Source organism: Lycium barbarum, chromosome 9, assembly GCF_019175385.1.
Source record: "Lycium barbarum isolate Lr01 chromosome 9, ASM1917538v2, whole genome shotgun sequence".
NCBI classification, from domain to species: domain Eukaryota; kingdom Viridiplantae; phylum Streptophyta; class Magnoliopsida; order Solanales; family Solanaceae; genus Lycium; species Lycium barbarum.
Genome location: NC_083345.1, coordinates 7,563,766 through 7,584,949, shown reverse-complemented (window position 1 = coordinate 7,584,949; position 21,184 = coordinate 7,563,766). Strand labels below are relative to the sequence as shown.

The 21,184-nt window shown below is 38.8% G+C and overlaps 1 protein-coding gene across 1 annotated transcript; it reads left to right on the top strand.

The window, feature by feature from the left end:
- The first annotated feature begins 237 nt into the window (after positions 1 to 237).
- On the top strand, positions 238 to 21,064 carry LOC132610183 (WAT1-related protein At1g09380-like). Its single transcript, XM_060324469.1, has 8 exons — positions 238 to 414; positions 2,882 to 2,928; positions 14,243 to 14,258; positions 18,740 to 18,856; positions 18,942 to 19,170; positions 19,272 to 19,430; positions 20,081 to 20,232; positions 20,709 to 21,064. Exons 1-8 carry the CDS (start codon positions 266 to 268, stop codon positions 20,917 to 20,919), a joined length of 1,080 nt encoding a protein of 359 aa, XP_060180452.1. The 5' UTR covers positions 238 to 265; the 3' UTR covers positions 20,920 to 21,064.
- Positions 21,065 to 21,184: the final 120 nt, after the last annotated feature.

The window sequence follows — 21,184 nt, the reverse complement described above, 5'->3', positions numbered from 1 at the left end:
ACAGTTTTTCCGAAACACCATTAAGAATATTTCTACACCTTATATGTAGCTCCTTAATTTTTTTTAATTACCATTATGAAATTGTATTCGCACACCCAGCAAAACCAAAAGAAAGTTGGTTACATTGTGAATCTCTCGAGCTTCTTTCTTGCTATATATATACATCACTATATTTTGTCTATGTACAAGAAAGAGGAGAATTAAGTACTCGAAGATGGTGGAGTTTATAACAAAAAAATGTTTGAAAGGATCAATTGGTGTAGTGATGGGAATGGTAATAGTTCAGGTGATAGCTGGAACAAACCTTCTTACAAAGGTGATACTAAATCAAGGAACTTTTGTTTTCTCCTTCCTTGCTTACCGTCACATCGTTGCTGCTCTTTGCATGGCCCCTTTTGCTTTTCTATGGGAGAGGTAATATTAGTATTTCTGTTCTTTATGTCTGTAAAGAAAACCTTTTAAACTTGCCATAATTTGCAACGTAACTTACACATTTGTATGTTGGTCTTTAATTTTTCCTTTTTATGTATAGTCAAACCTCTCTATAATAGCATCATTGGGTCCGAAATTTTTCAGCTGTTATAGAGAATGACTGTTATACACCTATAACACAGCTAGGGGTGTACAAAGTAAACCGACAAACCGCACCAAACCGATAAACCAAGGAAAAAACCTGACTAGTGGTTTGGTTTGACTTGGTTTGGTGTTGAAAAAAAAAACCGACCTTAATTGGTTTGGTTTGGTTTTAGCTAAAAAAAGTCAAACCGAACCAAACCAACCCGACATTACATGTATTCAATTTTTACAATATTTTATACATAAAAAATTTTATTTGTAATGTAATTTATAAATATTTCTTAAATTTTTTTGTAGTTTTTTTATCTATTATCATATTATTCAAGCTTGAACTTAGAATTTTGAATGTCAATAAGTTTTATATCCCATGGATGTCAGTAATTCAAATAAAGTCTAAACCAAAACCAACTCAACACTAATGCTAACAAAAGAAATTCAATTTACCACTAGGAATGACAATAATGTTGGATAGCTATTCTTTAGTTTTGCATAATTGGTTTAGAGAGTGAAAATACATAACTTAAGTATTTTTCTTTGTCATGTAATTAACACTTATTAGCTGTACTTATTTTAGCATGACTCAGTATTTTTAGATCATGGTCATTTTCTTTATGGCTTATTAATTAGCAATATTTATTTTAACCGATTTTATTATCTTTTGTTGAATATTTTAATACAATATCATCACTCTTCTCACATTTTGTGTTATTTTCTTAAGAAACACCTTAAGTATATAGTTGTATCTTACTAGGACTAAAGAAATATTTGAAGTAAAAGTTATATGTTTTGTATCAAGGCTATTCAAAAAAAAAAAAAAAAAAAAACCCCAAAAAATTCGAATAACCCGAGAAAACCCGAAGTTGAAAAATCCGAATTTTATTGGTTTGGTTTGGTCTATAAATTTAAAAACCCGACGCAATTGGTTTGGTTTGGTGTTTAAAAAATACGAACCAACCCGGTCCATGTACACCCCTTTTACACAGCATTAACATTTAAATAATATTTCGCTGTTATAGGCAAAAAAGATGCATAACATCTAATTTTCATTTTTAATTTCCAAATTCTAAGCTTAATCACACTTTGTACAACGAAGGAAAATTATTAATGATGAAAATATATATCTTCATATGATGTTTTTTGTTATAAATAGTGTATTAAATGATCAAATATTTGGTCAAAATCTCTACACTTATTATTGGTAATCATAGATATTATATTTATATAAAGATGGTTAATCATTATATTATCAAAAAAAGAAAATAGTTGTAAGATGGGGGGTAATTTTACAAAGAGCGTACTGTTATATAGTTGGCTATTGCTGTTATAGGTGAAATGTTGTTATAGAGAAGTAAAATATAACATAAAAAATCGGTTCCGAAAAAACTTGACTGTTATAGAGTAGTTCTGTTATATGCGTGTGCCGTTATAGAGAGGTCCACTATATCAATTATATTGGAGTGTCAAGAGGCACAGAGAGTGATGTTTTTCTTATTTGTTCTTTCTTCTCGTCTTATCTAAATTAATTGATTTCTTTTTTTCTTCTTCAAAATTCAACAATTCTTTTTATTGATAATAGTAAATCACGTTAAAGATTCATATTCCTAAAGTAAAAGTAAAATGAAAAATATTAATCAAACAGTAATAGAGTTTATTCGAGACTAATAAATCGGATAAGATTGACTACTAAATTGTACTTAAGATAAATGTTGTGTGTGTTATGGATTATGCCTTTTTAACTGAGTCTACAGTTAATGATAAATTCTAGTTGTGTAATTTGCAATTCGATTTTATCATTTCTTTTATTAAATTATTTTTGTGTTCATTCTAAGGTTATGAGTTTCAATTTGCTTACAATTGTTAGCAAAAGATGTAGAGATTTGAAGAAGAAAAAAAATGAATAAAAAAGAAGAACGAAAAAAGAAAATATAACAATAAGAAATAAGAATAATTCATTTTAGAATCAAAATGAATGTTAAATGCCACACTAATGCTCTTTTTGACCTACTTTTTAGCTCCTACACACTAAAAACATAGTGAAAACACTTTTCATGTCACTTGACACTTTTTAAATGAAAATGTTATAGTCCAGGAGAAATAAAAACACTTCATAGTTAATTAAATATTAAACTTGTAAGGATAGTTTGGGGTTTTTAGGTAAAACACCAAATGTTTAGGTATGTAAGTTATAGACGGGACAATGTGTAGGGGTTTTATGTATTATCCTAGCTTACTATAGTCTATATAGCATATATGTATGCTTTGATTCTAATGGGTTAACGTTCTTTTTGTGTTTGCCTATTTGTAGAGAGAGCCTAAGGAAACTGACTTGGCCTGTTTTCTTCTGGCTTTCACGTTCGCATTAATCGGGTAATTAATTTAATACGAGAGACTTGAGCCATTTTCTGATTTTATATTTGACCAGTTTAACATGGTTTTCTTTAAATTCATTTCCTCAAAATTTTATTTTGTGGTGACTGAGGTCAACCCACAAGAAAGTGGGCTTTGATCATTTTCAATGACGCATATGTATTCATTGAGTTAGTCATTCATCACCTTCATTTTATACGACAGTATTTGATTGAATATGATGTTTACTCAAAAAGAAAGAATTTTAACAAATACCAAGAGTATCTCTAGAACTTGTAAATTGAAATATTTTAGTTCAACCCCGCATAACTAGCCGTGTGCCTGGATTGGTTTATCTAAAATATCAAGCACATTTTGACGGCTCTTGTATGAACTAAATTAACTAAAACACTACATAGGATTTTGATGTATTATAAACTTACAATATCTGTAAAAGAAGTATTTTCCCTGAATAATTCATTAAGCATCATTAGCTTATATACAAGATTACAAGCGTTAAGTTAGGCTAAGGATACAAACTGATTAGCTATAATTAAGGGCTAATTATATGGCTAAATATACACCTAACAAATATAACCACTATACAAAATCAGAATATATTATCATATTGTGAGGACCCACAGCTGGGCGTTAACCATACTGTGAACCCCTGGGTACAGCTGGACGCTAACCATACTGACCCCATGAACATGCGTACATACATACATACATGACATGCATACTCAGGTATTGTATGGGCAGGTGCCAACAGACAATTCGATATACGCTGCAGCGGCTGGTATCGAACCCGTGACCTCCCCCCTTTTGTTCTCCCAAAGGAGACGACTCTCACCAATGCAGCTCAATTGGTGAGAGTCGTCTCCTTTGGGAGAACAAAAGGGGGGAGGTCACGGGTTCGATACCAGCCGCTGCAGCGTATATCGAATTGTCTGTTGGCACCTGCCCATACAATACCTGAGTATGCATGTCATGTATGTATGTATGTACGCATGTTCATGGGGTCAGTATGGTTAGCGTCCAGCTGTACCCAGGGGTTCACAGTATGGTTAGCGCCCAGCTGTGGGTCCTCACAAAAAAGGCGACTTTTTTGTCGAGGATCCACAGTATCTGAACTGGGGTTGCCCTCTCTGCTGACATGCATTTGAGCATGGACTACTGGGTCATTGTATGTGAAAGGGTGCTTAGACAGTTCGCACACTCTGCAGAGCTTCGAACCCGCGACCTTGCAGTCACTTTTGTCCTCCCGAAGGAAGCGCCTCTTACCAGTTGAGCTGCAGCTCAATTGGTAAGAGGCGCTACCGTAAGGGGTAGACAAAAGTGACTGCAAGGTCGCGGGTTCGAAGCTCTGCATAGTGTGCGAACTGGCTAAGCACCCTTTCACATACAATGGCTGAGGTTACATGTCATGTACGCATGTTCATGGAAGGCAACCCGCAGCATGCATGGGTAACACCTGCGGATCATCAAACATAAGTCGCCTTTTTTGTGAGGACCCACAGCAGGTGTTACCCATACATGCAACTGTGAACCCTTGTGCAGCTCAATTGGTAAGAGTCGATTCCCTCAGGGGAATGTAAAGGGCATGAGGTCGAGTGTTCGATACCCGTAGCGCTGCAGCGTGAAGATGGTTTATCGTGCGGACACGTGTAATCTTGCTACAATACCTGAGTATGTCATGATAAGTCATGGTGTCCAGTCGCAAGGGGCTGGCACAAGGGTTCACAGTTGCATGTATGGGTAACACCTGCTGTGGGTCCTCACAAAATTGGCTAGAGCAGATGTTGTCACAGGTACCCTCAAAGTTTTCACTTTTGAAGTATATGCTCTTATTGACCCAGGATCCACCTTATCTTATGTAACCCCTTTTGTTGCTAAGAAATTTGGTATTGAACCTGAAACATTAGATGAACCCTTTGAGGTGTCCACCCCAGTTGGGGAATCAGTCATAGCTAGACGTATTTATAGGGGTTGCCCAGTTTTAGTCTATCACCGCAGAACCATAGCTAATTTAGCGGAATTAGAAATGGTAGACTTTGATGTGATCATGGGTATGGATTGGTTAGCTTCATGTTATGCCACAGTATGTTGTAGAACTAAAGTTGTAAGGTTCGGGTTTCCTAATGAGCCAGTCATAGAATGGGAGGGTAATTCAGTAGTACCCAGGGGTAGATTCATTTCTTACCTAAAAGCCAGAAAAATGATTTTCAAAGGGTATATCTACCACCTAGTTCGAGTCAAAAATTCAGATGCTCAGACTCCAACTCTTCAATCTGTTCCAGTTGTAAATGAATTCGCAGAAGTCTTCCCAGAAGATCTTCCAGGAGTCCCTCCCGACAGGGAGATTGAGTTTGGAATTGATTTACTTCCCGATACTCAGCCGATATCTATTCCGCCATACAGAATGGCTCCAGCAGAGTTAAAAGAGTTAAAAGCCCAGTTGAAAGACCTACTTGATAAGGGGTTTATTAGGCCCAGCGTTTCGCCTTGGGGTGCACCAGTCTTATTTGTCCGAAAGAAGGATGGTTCCTTACGTATGTGTATAGATTACCGTCAGCTGAACAAGGTCACCATTAAGAACAGGTACCCTCTTCCTAGAATAGATGATTTATTTGACCAGCTGCAGGGTGCCCAATGTTATTCCAAGATTGACCTCAGAACAGGCTATCATCAGTTGAAGGTTAAGGAAGTTGATATTCCGAAGACAGCTTTTAGGACCCGTTATGGCCATTTTGAATTTCTTGTTATGTCATTTGGGTTGACAAATGCACCAGCTGCTTTCATGGATCTTATGAATAGGGTCTTCAAGCCTTATCTCGATTTGTTCGTCATTGTCTTCATTGACGATATTTTGGTGTACTCCCGTAATGAGGCTGATCATGCAGAACATCTCAGAATAGTGTTGCAGACTCTCAAAGATCGCATACTTTTTGCAAAATTTTCAAAGTGTGAGTTTTGGCTTAAATCAGTGGCATTCTAGGCCATGTGATCTCGGTGAAGGTGTTAAAGTTGATTCTCAAAAGATTGATGCCGTAAAGAGATGGCCCAGACCCACCTCAGTTTCTGATATAAGAAGTTTTTTGGGTCTGGCAGGCTATTATAGACGCTTCGTAGAAGGATTTTCTTCTATCTCTGCTCCGTTGACTAAGTTGACTCGGAAGAAAGTTAAATTCCAATGGTCAGATACTTGTGAGCGAAGCTTTGAGGAGTTGAAGAAGAGATTGACTTCTGCTCCAGTTTTGACTTTGCCAGAGGGAACTGAAGGATTCGTGGTTTATTGTGATGCTTCGGGAGTTGGTCTCGGATGTGTCTTAATGCAGCATGGTAAGGTTGTAGCTTATGCATCTCGTCAGCTCAAGGTTCACGAAAAGAATTATCCGACTCATGACTTAGAGTTGGCAGCTGTAGTTTTTGCACTTAAGATATGGCGTCATTATTTGTATGGAGTGCACATTCATATTTTCACAGATCATAAAAGCCTACAGTATATCTTCAAGCAAAAGGAGCTGAATCTTAGACAGAGGAGATGGCTCGAATTGCTTAAGGATTATGATGTGGATATTATCTATCATCCGGGGAAAGCGAATGTTGTAGCTGATGCTCTTAGTCGGCATTCCATGGGAAGTTTGGCCCACGTGGATGTGGATAAGAGAGTTATGACAAAGGAAGTTCACCGTTTGGCCAATCTTGGAGTTCGACTTTTGGACTCCGAGGATGGTGGTGTGGTTGTTCAGAATAGTGCTCTTTCCTCTTTAGTCATTGAAGTCAAGGAGAAACAATTTAGTGATCCCTATTTATTGCAGCTGAAGGAGGGGATTCACAAGCATAAGACAACGGCTTTTGAACAAGGGGGAGATGATGGTACCTTGAGGTACCAAGGCAGATTATGTGTCCCAGATGTAGATGGACTCAGAGAGCGAATCATGTCAGAAGCTCACAATTCCAGGTATTCCATTCACCCAGGTTCCACTAAGATGTATCATGATCTCAAGGAGATTTACTGGTGGAACGATATGAAGAAGAATGTGGCAGATTTTGTAGCTAAGTGCCCGAACTGTCAGCAGGTGAAAGCCGAACACCAGAGGCCTGGTGGCTTGGCTCAGAATATTGATATTCCTGTCTGGAAATGGGAAATGATCAATATGGATTTTGTATCAGGTTTACCTCGTTCAGCTAGAAGACATGACTCTATTTGGGTGATCGTTGACCGGCTTACTAAGTCGGCGCACTTTTTACCAGTCAAGACCACAGATTCAGCAGAAGATTATGCCAAACTGTATGTTAATGAAATTGTCAGATTGCATAGGACCCCAGTGTCCATTATTTCAGACCGTGGTGCTCAATTCACGGCAAACTTCTGGAAATCCTTTCAGAAAGGATTGGGTACTAAGGTGAACCTCAGCACAGCTTTTCATCCACAAACTGATGGTCAGGCAGAGCGTACTATTCAGACTCTGGAGGATATGTTGAGAGCAACCGTCTTGGATTTCAAAGGTAATTGGGATGATCACTTACCTCTCATTGAGTTTTCTTATAATAACAGTTATCATGTTAGTATTGGGATGGCACCATTTGAAGCTCTGTATGGGCGAAGGTGCAGATCACCAATTGGTTGGTTCGAAGTAGGTGAAGCAGAATTGTTAGGACCAGATTTGGTTTATCAGGCTATGAAGAAAGTCTAGTTAATACAGGAGCGTTTGAAAACGGCTCAGAGTCGCCAGAAGTCTTATACAGATGTGAGACGAAGGGATTTAGAATTTTCAGTTGATGATTGGGTGTTCCTTAAAGTCTCACCTATGAAGGGCGTTATGAGATTTGGTAAGAAAGGGAAGCTCAGTCCCAGATATATTGGACCTTACAGAATTCTACGAAAGGTTGGTCTAGTAGCTTATGAACTTGAGTTGCCACAAGATTTGGCAGCTGTACACCCAGTGTTTCATGTATCCATGTTGAGGAAGTGTATAGGAGACCCATCGTTGGTTGTTCCTGCTAATACTATAACAGTTAAGGATGGCCTCACCTATGAGGAGATCCCCGTAGCCGTTCTTGACCGTCAAGTTCGCAAGTTGAGAACTAAGGAAGTAGCCTCAGTGAAAGTCCTGTGGAGGAGTCAGAAAGTTGAGGAAGCTACATGGGAAGCCGAGGAGGATATGAAATCCATGTACCCGCATTTGTTTCAGCCCGCAGAAGAGATTTATGATGAAGCACCAAGATTTTGAGGTATGTAAGCTTTCTTTTCATGCTTTTGGTCGTGTGTGGCCAATTTATAGTGCTATTGTGATGTAGCCTTGTGAGGAAATGATATTATGGGTTGTTGTGACAGGTTGGTAGTGCCATATTACAGGGGAAACTCTGGCGAAATTTTTGTAGAATCCCGAATGTTAACATTCGAGGACGAATGCTCCAAAAAGGGGGGGAGAATGTTACACCTTGGAAATTTCCCCGTTAGCGTACCGCGAATAGAACCACAAATGGTATGAAGTATACGATATGTTGACGAGTAAGAAGTAATATTTAATGATTCTAAATGAGATTTCAAGGACATTTGAGGTAAGAGACGAAAGTTGTTAAGGAAAGCAAGGTATATGTTGTGTGTCGGGCAATAGTTACAAGTATCGAATTAATGATGACTTAATGACATTTTGGAGAAGAGTTATAATGTCCCTTATGTATTCATGCCTCACGTTTCACGTCCAAGTTCATGTATTCTCTATTCATGTCTCACGTTTTAGCACTCATGTTTTCATGAAACTATGTCATGTCAGTTTTCCATGTTCCATGTCATGTTTCTTCAAGTCCATGTATTCAATCCATGTCCATCCATATCCTTAACCATGACCCATCATTCGAGGACGAATGATCCCAAGGGGGAGATATTGTAACACCCCGTACCTTTAACGAAAGTTTTGACCACGATCCTAAACTTAGAAAATCAGATAAAGAATGTGGGAATTGAATGTTTTCCGTTCAGTTGTGATATGGTGGTTTACGCCCATGAACAGTGGTCGTATTTCACTTTACGGGCCGTAAACCAAGTCGTGAACTGAAACCAAGAATCTCTGAACATTCTGGAATTTGACATTTTGAGGTCATAGGGTTAAATACGGACCGTATTTCACTTTACGGCCCGTATTTCAAACCGTGTTTGGAATTTGGGAAAACTTCCTTGATGAAAGTTGTAGAGCATTGAAATACCTTTCCAACGGTATCTTACGGGGGTCAAACGGACATCTGTGCAAAGAGTTATGGCCATTTTACTGAAGAGATGCAGTGCAGTCCATGGGGCAAAATACGGCCCGTAAAGTCAGTTTACGACCCGTAAACTGAAATACGGCCAGTATTTTGCTGGACGTAAAGTGCAATGTTCCAGAACACTATATATTCGTCCATATCAGTTTAACTCATTATTTTTCACTCCCTCAAACCCTAAAACGACTTCCTACTCTCCTCCAACATCAAGAACACCAAGGTAAGTCCATTCTAATTATTCCAACTCAATTCTAACATATATCCTTGTAATCTAAACAAGAAATCATCACTCCTAATCTAGGGTTTTCAACAAAACCAATCTCAAGATTCAAGAATCAAGATTTAGGAAATCTTCTTCAAAACTCAAGTCTTTAATTCAAGTTTTGGAACAATTAAGGTATGTAGAACTTCCATCCACATGAGGGAATCTCTATGTTCTTCCCCATGCTTCGTTTCCTTGATATCCATGAAGTTAAAATCTTAGGGCATTAAACCCAACATAATGGTAGCCCATATTTAAGTATTTATGTACATGAATTTTGTATCTATATTCGTTGTTGTATTCCTAACCTTCCATTACGGATATTAGGAATCCTAACTTAATCCACGAATCATGAATTCTTCCTCATGTGTTCTCATTATGTTCATATGAAACTGTATGATTTTATTTTACAAGTTTCAAGCATGTTTTCAAGTCAATTACAAATATATGATTATGAACTATTGTATTACTCATAAATCAAGAACATGTTTACAAGCTATTTCATAAAACTATGTTTACAAGTCATTTCGTGAAATCATGATTTCAAGACAAGTACAAGTTAATTCACGAAAGTCATGGGCTTCTTAGCCAACTATATTATGTTCATGTTTTTGGGAGTTGCACGAATTACCGAGAAGGCTCAGATAGCCTGAAACTATGTAGCCACCATAGGATAAGGATCGCTCCGCCCAGTTAGGACGATACCTTAATTTTACACTGAATGGATCCATCAGGTACATTACTACCTTATGCTCTGGCAAGGTATGAGGGCTCAGCTGGTCCGGCGAGGTACTAGACTCCACGTATCCACATGGTTTTATCATGTGTCGGTTTATGAAATGCTCTCCCTACTTATCATGTTTTACTCATGTTATATATATATGTACTCATGCTCATGCTCATGCTCATGCTCATGCTCATGCTCATGCTCATGTTCATGTCCAAGTTTTCAGTTTCAGTTCTTATTATGTTATTCCATGTCCCATGTTGTTTCTTTCGGCTGATTTACATACCAGTACATTCAATGTGCTGACGTCCCCTTTTATTGCCCGGGGGCCTACATTTCACGATGCAGGTACTGATATACAGGACGACACATCTGCTCAGTAGGACAACATTCGTATCAGCTTATTGGTGAGCCCCATCTCATTCGGGGTTTAGTCAACTTTTGTTTTACGATTAATTATGCATCTAAAGGTATGCTGGGGGCCTTGTCCCAGTAAGTATGTTTTCCAGTCAGACTCATGATAGAGGTTTCATAGACTAGACAAGTTAGTTATGTCATGTCAGATATTTGGAGTCGTATAGCCATTTTGGCTCACTCATGTTTAAACAAGTACTTTATTAAGTATTATGACTTACTACGTTTTATAAAGGCTCATCATGCATTCACGTTATATTTCCGCTCATGTATGCCTCATGATAGTTCAGCAAGCCATGTGGTTCGCTCGGTCACATGCAGTCAGGCACCGAGTGCCGTGTTACGTCCAAGCCATGGTTCGGGGCGTGACACATATATTCTAACACACCCCCGCAGTCGTAGCGGGAGGCTTCCGAACACTAAGATTGTCCCGAAAATCTTCAAACAGAATCAAAGGAAGACCCTTGGTAAAGATATCTGCAATCTGATAACGAGATGGTACATGTAAAACACGAACTTGGCCTCGAGCAACCTTTTCACGAACAAAGTGAATATCCATCTCGATATGTTTAGTGCGTTGATGTTGAACATGATTACCAGCAAGATATATAGCACTAACATTATCACAATATACCAATGTAGCTTTCTTAATGGGACAATGAAGTTCCACAAGAAGATTACGTAACCAACATGACTCAGAAACCACATTAGCAACCCCTCGATATTCCGCCTCGGTACTAGATCGGGACAAAGTAGGTTGCCTTTTAGCGGACCACGAGATCAAGTTATCACCTAGAAACACACAATAGCCTGATGTCGATCTGCGGGTATCCGGACATCCACCCCAATCCGCATCTGTATAGGAAATGAGAGTGGATGTAGAGGATGGATATAAATGAAGACCATAATCCAGGGTACCCTGAATATAGCACACAATGCGCTTGAGAGCAAGCATGTGTTCTTCTTTCGGGTCATGCATGAATAAACATACTTGTTGCACCGCATATGTGATGTCGGGTCGTGTGAAGGTGAGATATTAAAGAGCCCCTGCAAGGCTCCGATAGAGAGTAGGATCTGCATAAGATGTGCTAGAAGTAGCACTCAACTTCGGTTTAGTATCAACCGGAGTAGGAGATGGCTTACAGGAAGACATGCCAGCTCTGTCAACGATTTCTGATGCATACTTCTTTTGTGATAAGAATAGGCCACTTGCATGATGAGTTACTGCAATACCCAAGAAATAACTCAAAGGGCCCAAGTCCTTTATAGCAAATTCCGAGCTAAGAAGGGCAATTATGGACTTTCGAAGAGCATCCGAAGAAGCAGCTAAAATAATGTCATCCACATATAATAATATATAAGCCATGTTAGTACCTTGCCGATAAATGAAGAGAGAATGATCAGAAGTACTATGAGAAAACCAAAGAGTGGAGACATAGTCCGCAAATCTCTTATACCAAGCTCTCGGAGCTTGTTTGAGGCCATATAGAAATTTCTTTAGCAAGCACACATGATTAGGATGATCAGGATCCCGGAACCGCATAGGTTGATGCATGTAAACGATCTCTTTAAGTTCTCCATGTAGGAATGCATTTTTGACGTCAAGTTAGTGAATAGGCCATGATTTGGAGAGAGCCAAGATAAGGACGGTACGAACATTAGCCGGTTTGAAAACCGGGCTAAATGTCTCACCACAATCAATGCCCACCTGTTGAGTTTTTCCATCACCTACAAGACGGGCTTTATGCCTCTCAAAAGAACCATCAGAATTTTCTTTATGAGCAAAAATCCATATAGACCGAATAACATTAACATCGGGTGGACGGGGTACCAATTCCCACGTCTTATTTTTAATAAGAGCATCAAATTCATCAGTCATAGCCATTTTCCAATTGGGGTCACGAAGAGCAGACACGGGGTTACGAGGCAGCGGGGATTTTGACACTGAAGTATAGAGATTTTGATGTTTCTTTGGTTTAAAAATACCATGCATGCTACGAGTAACAGGTCTGCTAGGTGGGATGGGAAGAAGGCTAGGATGATTAGAAAATGACGGTGGAGAAGGCGTTGGGCCTGAAGCACAAGGCCCACTAGCTTGTGGTGAGTTTGGTCCTTCTATGTGGCTATCTAGGCTAGCAAGGTTGGGCTGTGTTGGACCAGTAGTAGTGGGTGTAGTATCATGGGCAATAGGAGTAGTGTTTGGGCCAGCAGAAATGGGCTCCTTGCTAAGAGGAGCAACTGTTGGGCTAGAAGAGGAAAGGAAATGATGGACCAAGTAAGGTGTAAGGCCATCATCTAAAAAGCCGTATGAGTCTCTTTGTGGAGTGTTTAATTTTGTAAATGGAAATTGTGTCTCATCAAATATAACATGATGACTAATGATGATTTTTCAAGAGGAAAGATCAAAACACTTGTACCCACGATGATTAGAAGGGTAACCCAAAAAGACACATGGTGTAGAACGGGGTTGAAGTTTGTTTATGGTAGTAGAAGGAAAAAGAGGAAAACATAAACACCCAAAAACCCGAAGATGAGAATAAGACGGGTCCTTTTGATAAAGAATCCGAAGGGGAGATTGATAATTCAATTGCTTATGAGGAAGAATATTGAGAAGGTAAGTTGCCATTTGCAATGCATGATGCCAAAAGGAGGAAGGTAAAGAAGCATGGGCAAGTAAAGTACGAACAACATTGTTAATCGTACAAATTTTTCTTTCGGCTTTTCCATTTTGACGAGAAGTATGAGGACAAGACAATCGGAAAGAAAGACCATGCTTTTTACAAAAATCCCAAAAAGGTCCATTATCAAATTCCCGACCATTATCACATTGTATGTTCTTAATTTCCCGTTCAAATTGAGTTCGGATGAATGTTCTAAAATTTAATATGGTGGAATAAGCATCGGATTTTTTAGATAATGGAAAGGTCCATAAAAATTTAGAAAAATCATCCAACAATAATATATAATACCGATGACCGGTAGAACTCAAAACAGGTGATGTCCAAGATCAGTATGAACAATATCAAATGGCATAATAGTAGTAGAATTTGAAGTAACAAATGGCAATTTAATATGTTTCCCAAGAGGACATGAATGACAAATACTAGAATTTCCAGATTTATTACATTCAATAAATTTATTCTTCCTAAGAGAACTCAAAATATTCGCTCCCGGGTGCCCCAAACGGTCATGCCATACGGAGGGAGCTAAAGCAGAAAAAGTAGAATGGGAAGAGACATGTGGCTTGGTGATGGGATAGAGCGGGCCCCGAATCTCATATCTCATTAGACGCATCCTCGTCTGTAAATCCTTCACAGAAAACCCAAATGGATCAAATTCAATTGAAACAGAATTATCAGTTGTGAACTTCCTAACTGACACTAGATTTTTGATAAGATGGGGGGCATGAAGGACATTTTTAAGAGACAAGGGAGGATGGAGAGACTCTAATTTTGTATGACCATACCCACGAATTGGAATAGATTGACCATTACCAACAGTTATACCATGATTATTGCTAAAATTAAAATAAGACGTGAGATTACCTTGTCCGGATGTCATATGAGAAGTGGTGCCGGTGTCCATGTACCAGTTTGCATCCGGAGGAGTGATACCGAGGGTGTGCATTGCAGCCTCGATATCTGTTAGAGTAGGAGCTGTAGCCGAGTAAGCTTGCTGAGGACGGGGCCCAAGAATACCGGGCTGTGGCTGTTGGCGCTGCTGCCGGAGATTCGTGTTAGGCCTGGCCCATTGTCCAGTAGGATATGGACATGGGGGTACAACCCACTGCATCCATGGCCACGGCATCCACTGCTGCCCAGAGGTCCGCTGATTATGGGGGGCTGCTGCTGGCCACCATTGCGGTTGTTGCTGCCACCGCCCTTGCCCCCACCACCTGATCCAGCGCCGGAGTTGCCTCTCCCTTTGCCCCCACCGGAATGTCTATTCTTACCAGAATTTCCACGACTTTGAGACCGTTTACCACCTGAAATATGGCGTTGTGAGGACTGATCAATAGAGTCATGAGAATTGTCCGAATCACGAGCAACCATAGCAGACGATGTGTTTTGAGTCGTCTTCTTGAGACCAGCCTCTTCAAGAACAAGCATCGAGCGAGCTTGATAAAATTGGGGCAAAGGATCGCTTTGACGGATGAGTGTGGCCACACCATTATATGGCTCGGTGAGGCCGGACACCAATTGGAGAACCAGTCGGTTATTGTCCACCGGAGAGCCTACATTCTTGAGTTGATCCGACAAGGACTTGAGATGTTGACAATACGCGGAGACATTGGGAAATTGCTCCATATCAGTGTGTGTGAAATCGTACTCAAGTGTGACGGCACGGGAGTGTTTGTTATCTTGGAATATATCACGCAGCCTATTCCAAGCCTCCATCGCCGTGGTGTCGGGTTCAAGAATTGTATGTAGCAAATCTTGAGAGATAGTGGCATAGATCCATTGGAGTACCGTGGCATCGAGGGTGACCCACAGTTCCATCTCCTCCTCTGTCTTAGGGGGCTTCTCCTTGCCTTTTTGTTACGTCCCGTATTTTTACATATTGGGACAACCCGAATGAACTATGATAATTTAAGGCCAAGACTATTTCGGGATTTGAAGTCGGGACTTTTGACCATTTGATTTTATTTTGAGATATAAGTTATGTATGAAATTGATGGCATTGAACACTTAGGGAAAATTGGGACCACAATTCATAAAATTGGGATTAAAAATCTTGCACAATAGGGCCCCTAGCCGTGTGGCTTTGGAAATGGTCCCACACATGTTGTGGCCAATTTTAATTGGTCCAACACATGTGTGGACCATAGGGACATGGAGATATTTTAGTGGGAACTTAAAAATATGACCTCTAAGTCATTTCTCTTCATTTCTACACTTAGAATAAAAATTTAGAAGGAGGAGAACAACAACTCCAACCTCACGACTAAGAGGAGAGAAACACAAGATCATTTCTAGCCTTCTCAAAAAAAAAATCCTTGGTGTTAATCAACTATATTGAGGTCCCTAAGTAGCGTGGAAGAGTTGTTTGGGTCATCCGACCACTAGTTGTGCCCAATTGCAAACCCTAACTATTGAAGGAAGTGAAGAACAAAGGTAAGATTTCATCTTGTTTATGTATTGTGAATCTTGTATGCCTATTGTAGTGTGCTAAAATGGATAGAAATCATGAAATATAGAATGTTGAAGTTGGGTTGTGTGTTTGGCATGTTGGCCGTGTAAGTGGGGGTGTGTTGTGTGGTATTGGATTGATGAATTTATTCTTGTATCATGTTAAATTGTTGTAGAATGGAGAACTTTGTGCATTGAACGAAATTCGTATATATAGGAATCCTTAACATATGTATATATGTGTGTTGTGGACGAATGTGAGTTTTATAAGGTGTCGAAGATCGCATTACTACTGCTTAGTATGTTAGTTGTCGTCGTCATGAATTCTAGTCTTGAAATGAACATTTAATGACTTATGATTGATGGGAGATTGTGCGGGCTGTTTTGAGGCTTATCGTGCGTTAAAGTAATTGGTATATTATATGAGAATAACATCGTTATATTGTGGATTGTTGAGACGAGACATGACTTGAAAATGAGGAAAATTAAAAAGAGGGCTGCTCTCGGCCAAAGGGCTGTTTTCGGCCAATTGGGAGAAAAATTGTGAATTGTTTAGAATGTCCTAGAATATTGTGGTAAAGACTCGGGTTGATAATTAAATGTGTGAGAGATGTGGTGGCTTGAATGTGAGCCGTTGAATTGAATATTTGGAAAGTTGTCGAATGATGAAAAAGAGAGCTATTAATGTTATTTTGCCTTCCGAATTTATTATTGATGTTGCTAGATTGGTTATTGTGGTTGTTGTTGTTGATTTTAAGCGAAATAAATTCTCGGGATGACCTATTTACAGGGGAAGTGCTGCCGAATTTTCTGTATAATTTAGAGTTAGTTGGAATGAAAAATTTCTTAATATGCCTATGGTTAATATTGGATATTTATTAGCACATTTTGTAGACCTTGGGGAGCCCGAGGCGTAAATTTGGAGTAGCTTTAGATTGGCTAGCTTGGAAGTGCGTTCGAGGTATGTAAAGCACCCTACTTTCATTTGGCATGCCTTAGTTATAAATAGGCTAGACTACTAGTCTTAAGGAAATCCTAAATTAAAAATACGAGTTCGCTATGATCTTTACATACACTCCTTGGCACTCCTATGTATGATATGATGAAATATGAACTATTATGCCTTTGAAGAAATTGATTTCCAAACTTTGCACCATGAGTTGATTTAAAGAATTCCGAACTATAAATGTCATATCTTCCTCCGGAAGGTTCGGATTGCTCTAATATTTTTGTAAGGGTTTATATGAGATATGATGAATATATTTTCTATAGGCGGGCCCGGCTCGGGTCAATACCCGTCCGTGGGTCCCGCGACTTTCCTTTATGTAATTCATAAATTTTTTGAAAGAATTTGTTATGATTATTATTTCGAAACTTAAGTATGATCATTTTGCTTAGGTTTGAATTTATGACAATGATTTTATGCATATGACTACTCACGACTCTACTCGTGCATTCTGTTATTCCTTCGCCGAGTCCCGGGCCGGTTCTGTTATCGTGCGCATTTTGATATACTCCGGAGTTATGCTGTGTTTATGGTTCACCGAGCTACTCGCAAAAGAGGGTCGGGTTCCACCTATATTTGGTGTTATGTTGTGTATGGCGTTATGTTGAGATGTGATATGTGACGGGGATACGGAGATTTGAAATCTTTCTGGTGTTATGCTGTGTTATGGCGCCATCGACAGGCGGGCGACCATATTCTTCTGTACCCTATGCATGAATTACATATTGAAACTAAATAATTTGATAAGATTGGATTTGCACTTATATTTGATACTCCCATTTCGTTATGTCTCAGATTTGCTTTTTGTACATTCTGCTTTGCATACTCAGTACATATTTCGTACTGACCCCCCTTTCTTCGGGGGGCTTCGTTTCATGCCCGCAGGTACAGACGCACAGTTCGGTGATCCCCTAGTGTAGGATACCCCTTTTGCTGTTGGAGTGCTCCCCTCCCTTCAGAGCACATCTTTTGGTATACACTTTTGTTCGCTATGTTGTATATATTCGTTCATGGGTACGGCGGGGCCCTGTTCCGCCATATGATTCGTTTGGTATGTTTAGAGGTCTGTAGACTTATTTGTGGGTGTGTGTGCCTACTTCTGCTCAGTTGTGTTTATATGATTCTACCCGTTGTGGCAGCCTTGTCGGCATGCATTTTGTATATGTTTATGGCAGCCTTGTCGGCTCGAACATGTATATGTTGTTCTGTTGGCCCTGTGTGGCCTTTGTGGTATTTGCTGTGTACAGGGTTATTTTGGATAGTCCGAAAAACAAAGGAAACTCTGCCGAATTTTTTTTGGAAATCTTATAAATTTGAAACACCGCCTTGTCGGCTTCTGTTATATACCTGGATGTGTTTGATATAATCTGAGGCAGCGTTTGATATTTGTGTCGGTATAAGCCATCTGTTTGCCACTCAGATTTATGATTGTGTTCGGGTGCCCAATTCGAGCACTAGTCACGGCCCACGGGGTTGGGTCGTGACACTTTTGCCGGAGGAATAATATGGTCTATGACTTTGTGAGATCGTGCGTGAATTTTGAAGAGTTCCGCCCACGTTGCATATTGAACGTTCTCCATCTCAAGGGTGATGGGAACAAGATTCTTGATGTTAGAAACAACAAGAGCAGGGTGAAAAGATGATTTGGACTTAGCCATGGAGACGAGAAAAGAACAGAAAAAAAAAATGCAACAAGAAGCAGACGAAGGGCGGCTGCGGAAGAGTGGGGAATGAAACCTAGAAGTTTGATACCATAAAAGAAGTATTTTCCCTGAGTAATTCATTAAGCATCATTAGCTTATATACAAGATTACAAGCGTTAAGTTAGGCTAAGGATACAAACTGATTAGCTATAATTAAGGGCTAATTATATAGCTAAATATACACCTAACAAATATAACCACTATACAAAATCAGAATATATTATCATATATTCGAACAATCTGAAAGTGTATGCTTAATTATGGAGTAGCAATATGCATCGTTTTTGATGGATTTATATAATTAAACAGGATCATATTGGCTATGGGGCTTTCTTTTTATGGTCTACGAGACACGACTGCCACGTATGCAATCAACTTCCTCAATCTAATTCCTATTGTGACCTTTGTCTTGTCAACTATTTTTCGGTATGAAACCAAGTGAACGAGATTTCTCATCTTATTACTCAGTATTTTAACTTTATATATGTTTAACAAAGTTTGTTTGCTGAAGTATGGAGAAATTGAGACTAAATACAAAAACTGGTCAAGCGAAAGTTTTAGGCACAATATTGTGCTTGGCTGGAGCACTAATTATCTCTCTCTACAAAGGAAAGATCTTTTATATCAGTCATCATAGCAAGAAATTACATGTTACCAAAGTTATTGAGACAAATATGGTTCGTGGAACTATATTCTTAATATGTAGTTGCTTGTCATATAGTGGTTGGTACATTATACAGGTAAGAATTTTTTTTGTAATAAAGTATTTTTACACTAATATTGAGACAAGTGATGTTTAATTAACATTAATTATTACTCTTCGTGATTATATATGTAACAGGTCAAACTGTCCAAAGTGTTTCCACACAAATATTCTTCTACATTTTTTATATGCATAATTGCAACTATCCAAAGTGTGGTAGTTGGATTATGCATAGATAGAAGAAAGAAGTCTTGGAAGCTAGAATTTGACTTTCAACTACTTACTATCTTTTACTCGGTAAGTTTGCTTATATCTATTGGGGGCAAATCGGAGCCAGAAATTCGAACAAAGGGAATTAAAAAAAAAAAAACAAATCCAACAAAGCCACATCTACGATTTGAATTTATATTTCTCTTATGTTAAGGGATTTACAAATTTGTTTTTTACCCTGTTTACGCAGCACAAAGTTTCGATGAATTAAATCCCCCTTCATTGCATCTGACTCTGTAATTAGTACTCCTGTCATATCAAATTTCTTAGCACTAAAACATATTAGGTCTTTAACCACACACTTGAGAAGTGCGGTCTTTGATCAAAGCTCACACTGTTACTTTTCTGATGGTAGTCTAGATGCGCACCCATCCTAAGACAACACTTTTCCTGAGCCAAAGGATATAGAGTTTACGAAAAGTGTGACTGCCTTTTCATTGATCAAAAGTCGCGCTTTTCACACCACCGTTACAAAAGTGTTATCGTAAATACTTTTCAGATTGTTTTTCAGACGTTGTCTAAAGTGTGGCCTTAGGTCAAATTCGTTCTAGCTCGTATTATATATGTCACGCTAGAGTTTGTTTCATCGTTCAGTGTTTAATTAGAAAATTATTCTAGCTTAGTAGTAAGATTTTGCTAATTCCATATTAAATATAATAGTGGCTGCACATTTGCAGGGAGCGCTGGCAACAGCATCAACATTCTGCCTCATTTCATGGACAGTTTCAAAGAGAGGACCAACTTACCCCTCTATGTTCAATCCATTGTATATGATTTTTGTAGCTATTGTAGAAGCTGCATTCCTTGGTCAAGAGACCAGTGTTGGAAGGTACAAAGCTATTTTCATGTTCAATTATTATCATCCTTTGCTAGTTAAATTTAGGATGTAGGACTAATCAGTCATGCATCCGAACACTAGCAGGGTAAGAATTTCACTACAGGGTAAGAATTTCACTAAGTAAAAAATATATAGAAATATTAAATACATGAAGAAGATAAGAGGATTCAACAGATAATGTGTGTATATTGACTCCCCTTGAACAAGGGTATCTGTGGTGCCCCGGATCCCCAAACTTTAATTATTTGGGGTGTGTTTCTTATGACGTGCACAAGTCATTTTCCTGAAAACCACTATCTATGAGAAAGTTAGTTTCGAGTGCTTGGTTACTAGAAAATGACTTAAGTCGTACAAAAAACATGTGCACTCACTATACTATATAGTAGCAATAAATCTTGTGATGTTGATCAGTTACAAATATATATTTCCCTACATTTCTACTTTAATATATTCACGCATGTATGCAGCTTGCTTGGCATGTTTGTGATCTTAGTGGGATTGTATTTGTTCCTACGAGCAAAGAACCAGGAGCTCAAACAAATAGAACCTGATCACGCAAGTGGAGCTGATTTACCCACAGTACCTGGAAATGCAGAATTAATGCAATCTACTAATATAGTAATTCCAAGTTTAGCAAGTGAAAGTGCTAGATCGCAATCATCAAGAGCAGCAGGATGAAGATTAAGTACAAGAACAATAACAATTGTACATGGTGGTTTGGCTAATATATATGTCGAGATATAAATGCAATTGAAGGTTGTATAAAAGACAAACATATATTCATCTAATTAGGAGTTTAGTTATTAGATATATGTTGATCCCAAAGGCCTATATACCTTGCAATCTTCCTTATCCATGTTTCATGTGATATTATCCCTGTGTATTCTTTCTTATCTGTATCCCTTGTGATCGATTAGGTGAAAGGGACATTTGTTTTTTTTTT

Excerpts from the sequence above, each read along its gene's own strand:
- LOC132610183 (XM_060324469.1), top strand. The coding sequence starts at position 266 with ATGGGAATGGTAATAGTTCAGGTGATAGCTGGAACAAACCTTCTTACA. Across the intron at positions 19,171-19,271 it reads GTGGTTGGTACATTATACAG|GTCAAACTGTCCAAAGTGTT; the intron begins GTAAGAATTTTT and ends TATATGTAACAG. Across the intron at positions 20,233-20,708 it reads CAAGAGACCAGTGTTGGAAG|CTTGCTTGGCATGTTTGTGA; the intron begins GTACAAAGCTAT and ends GCATGTATGCAG.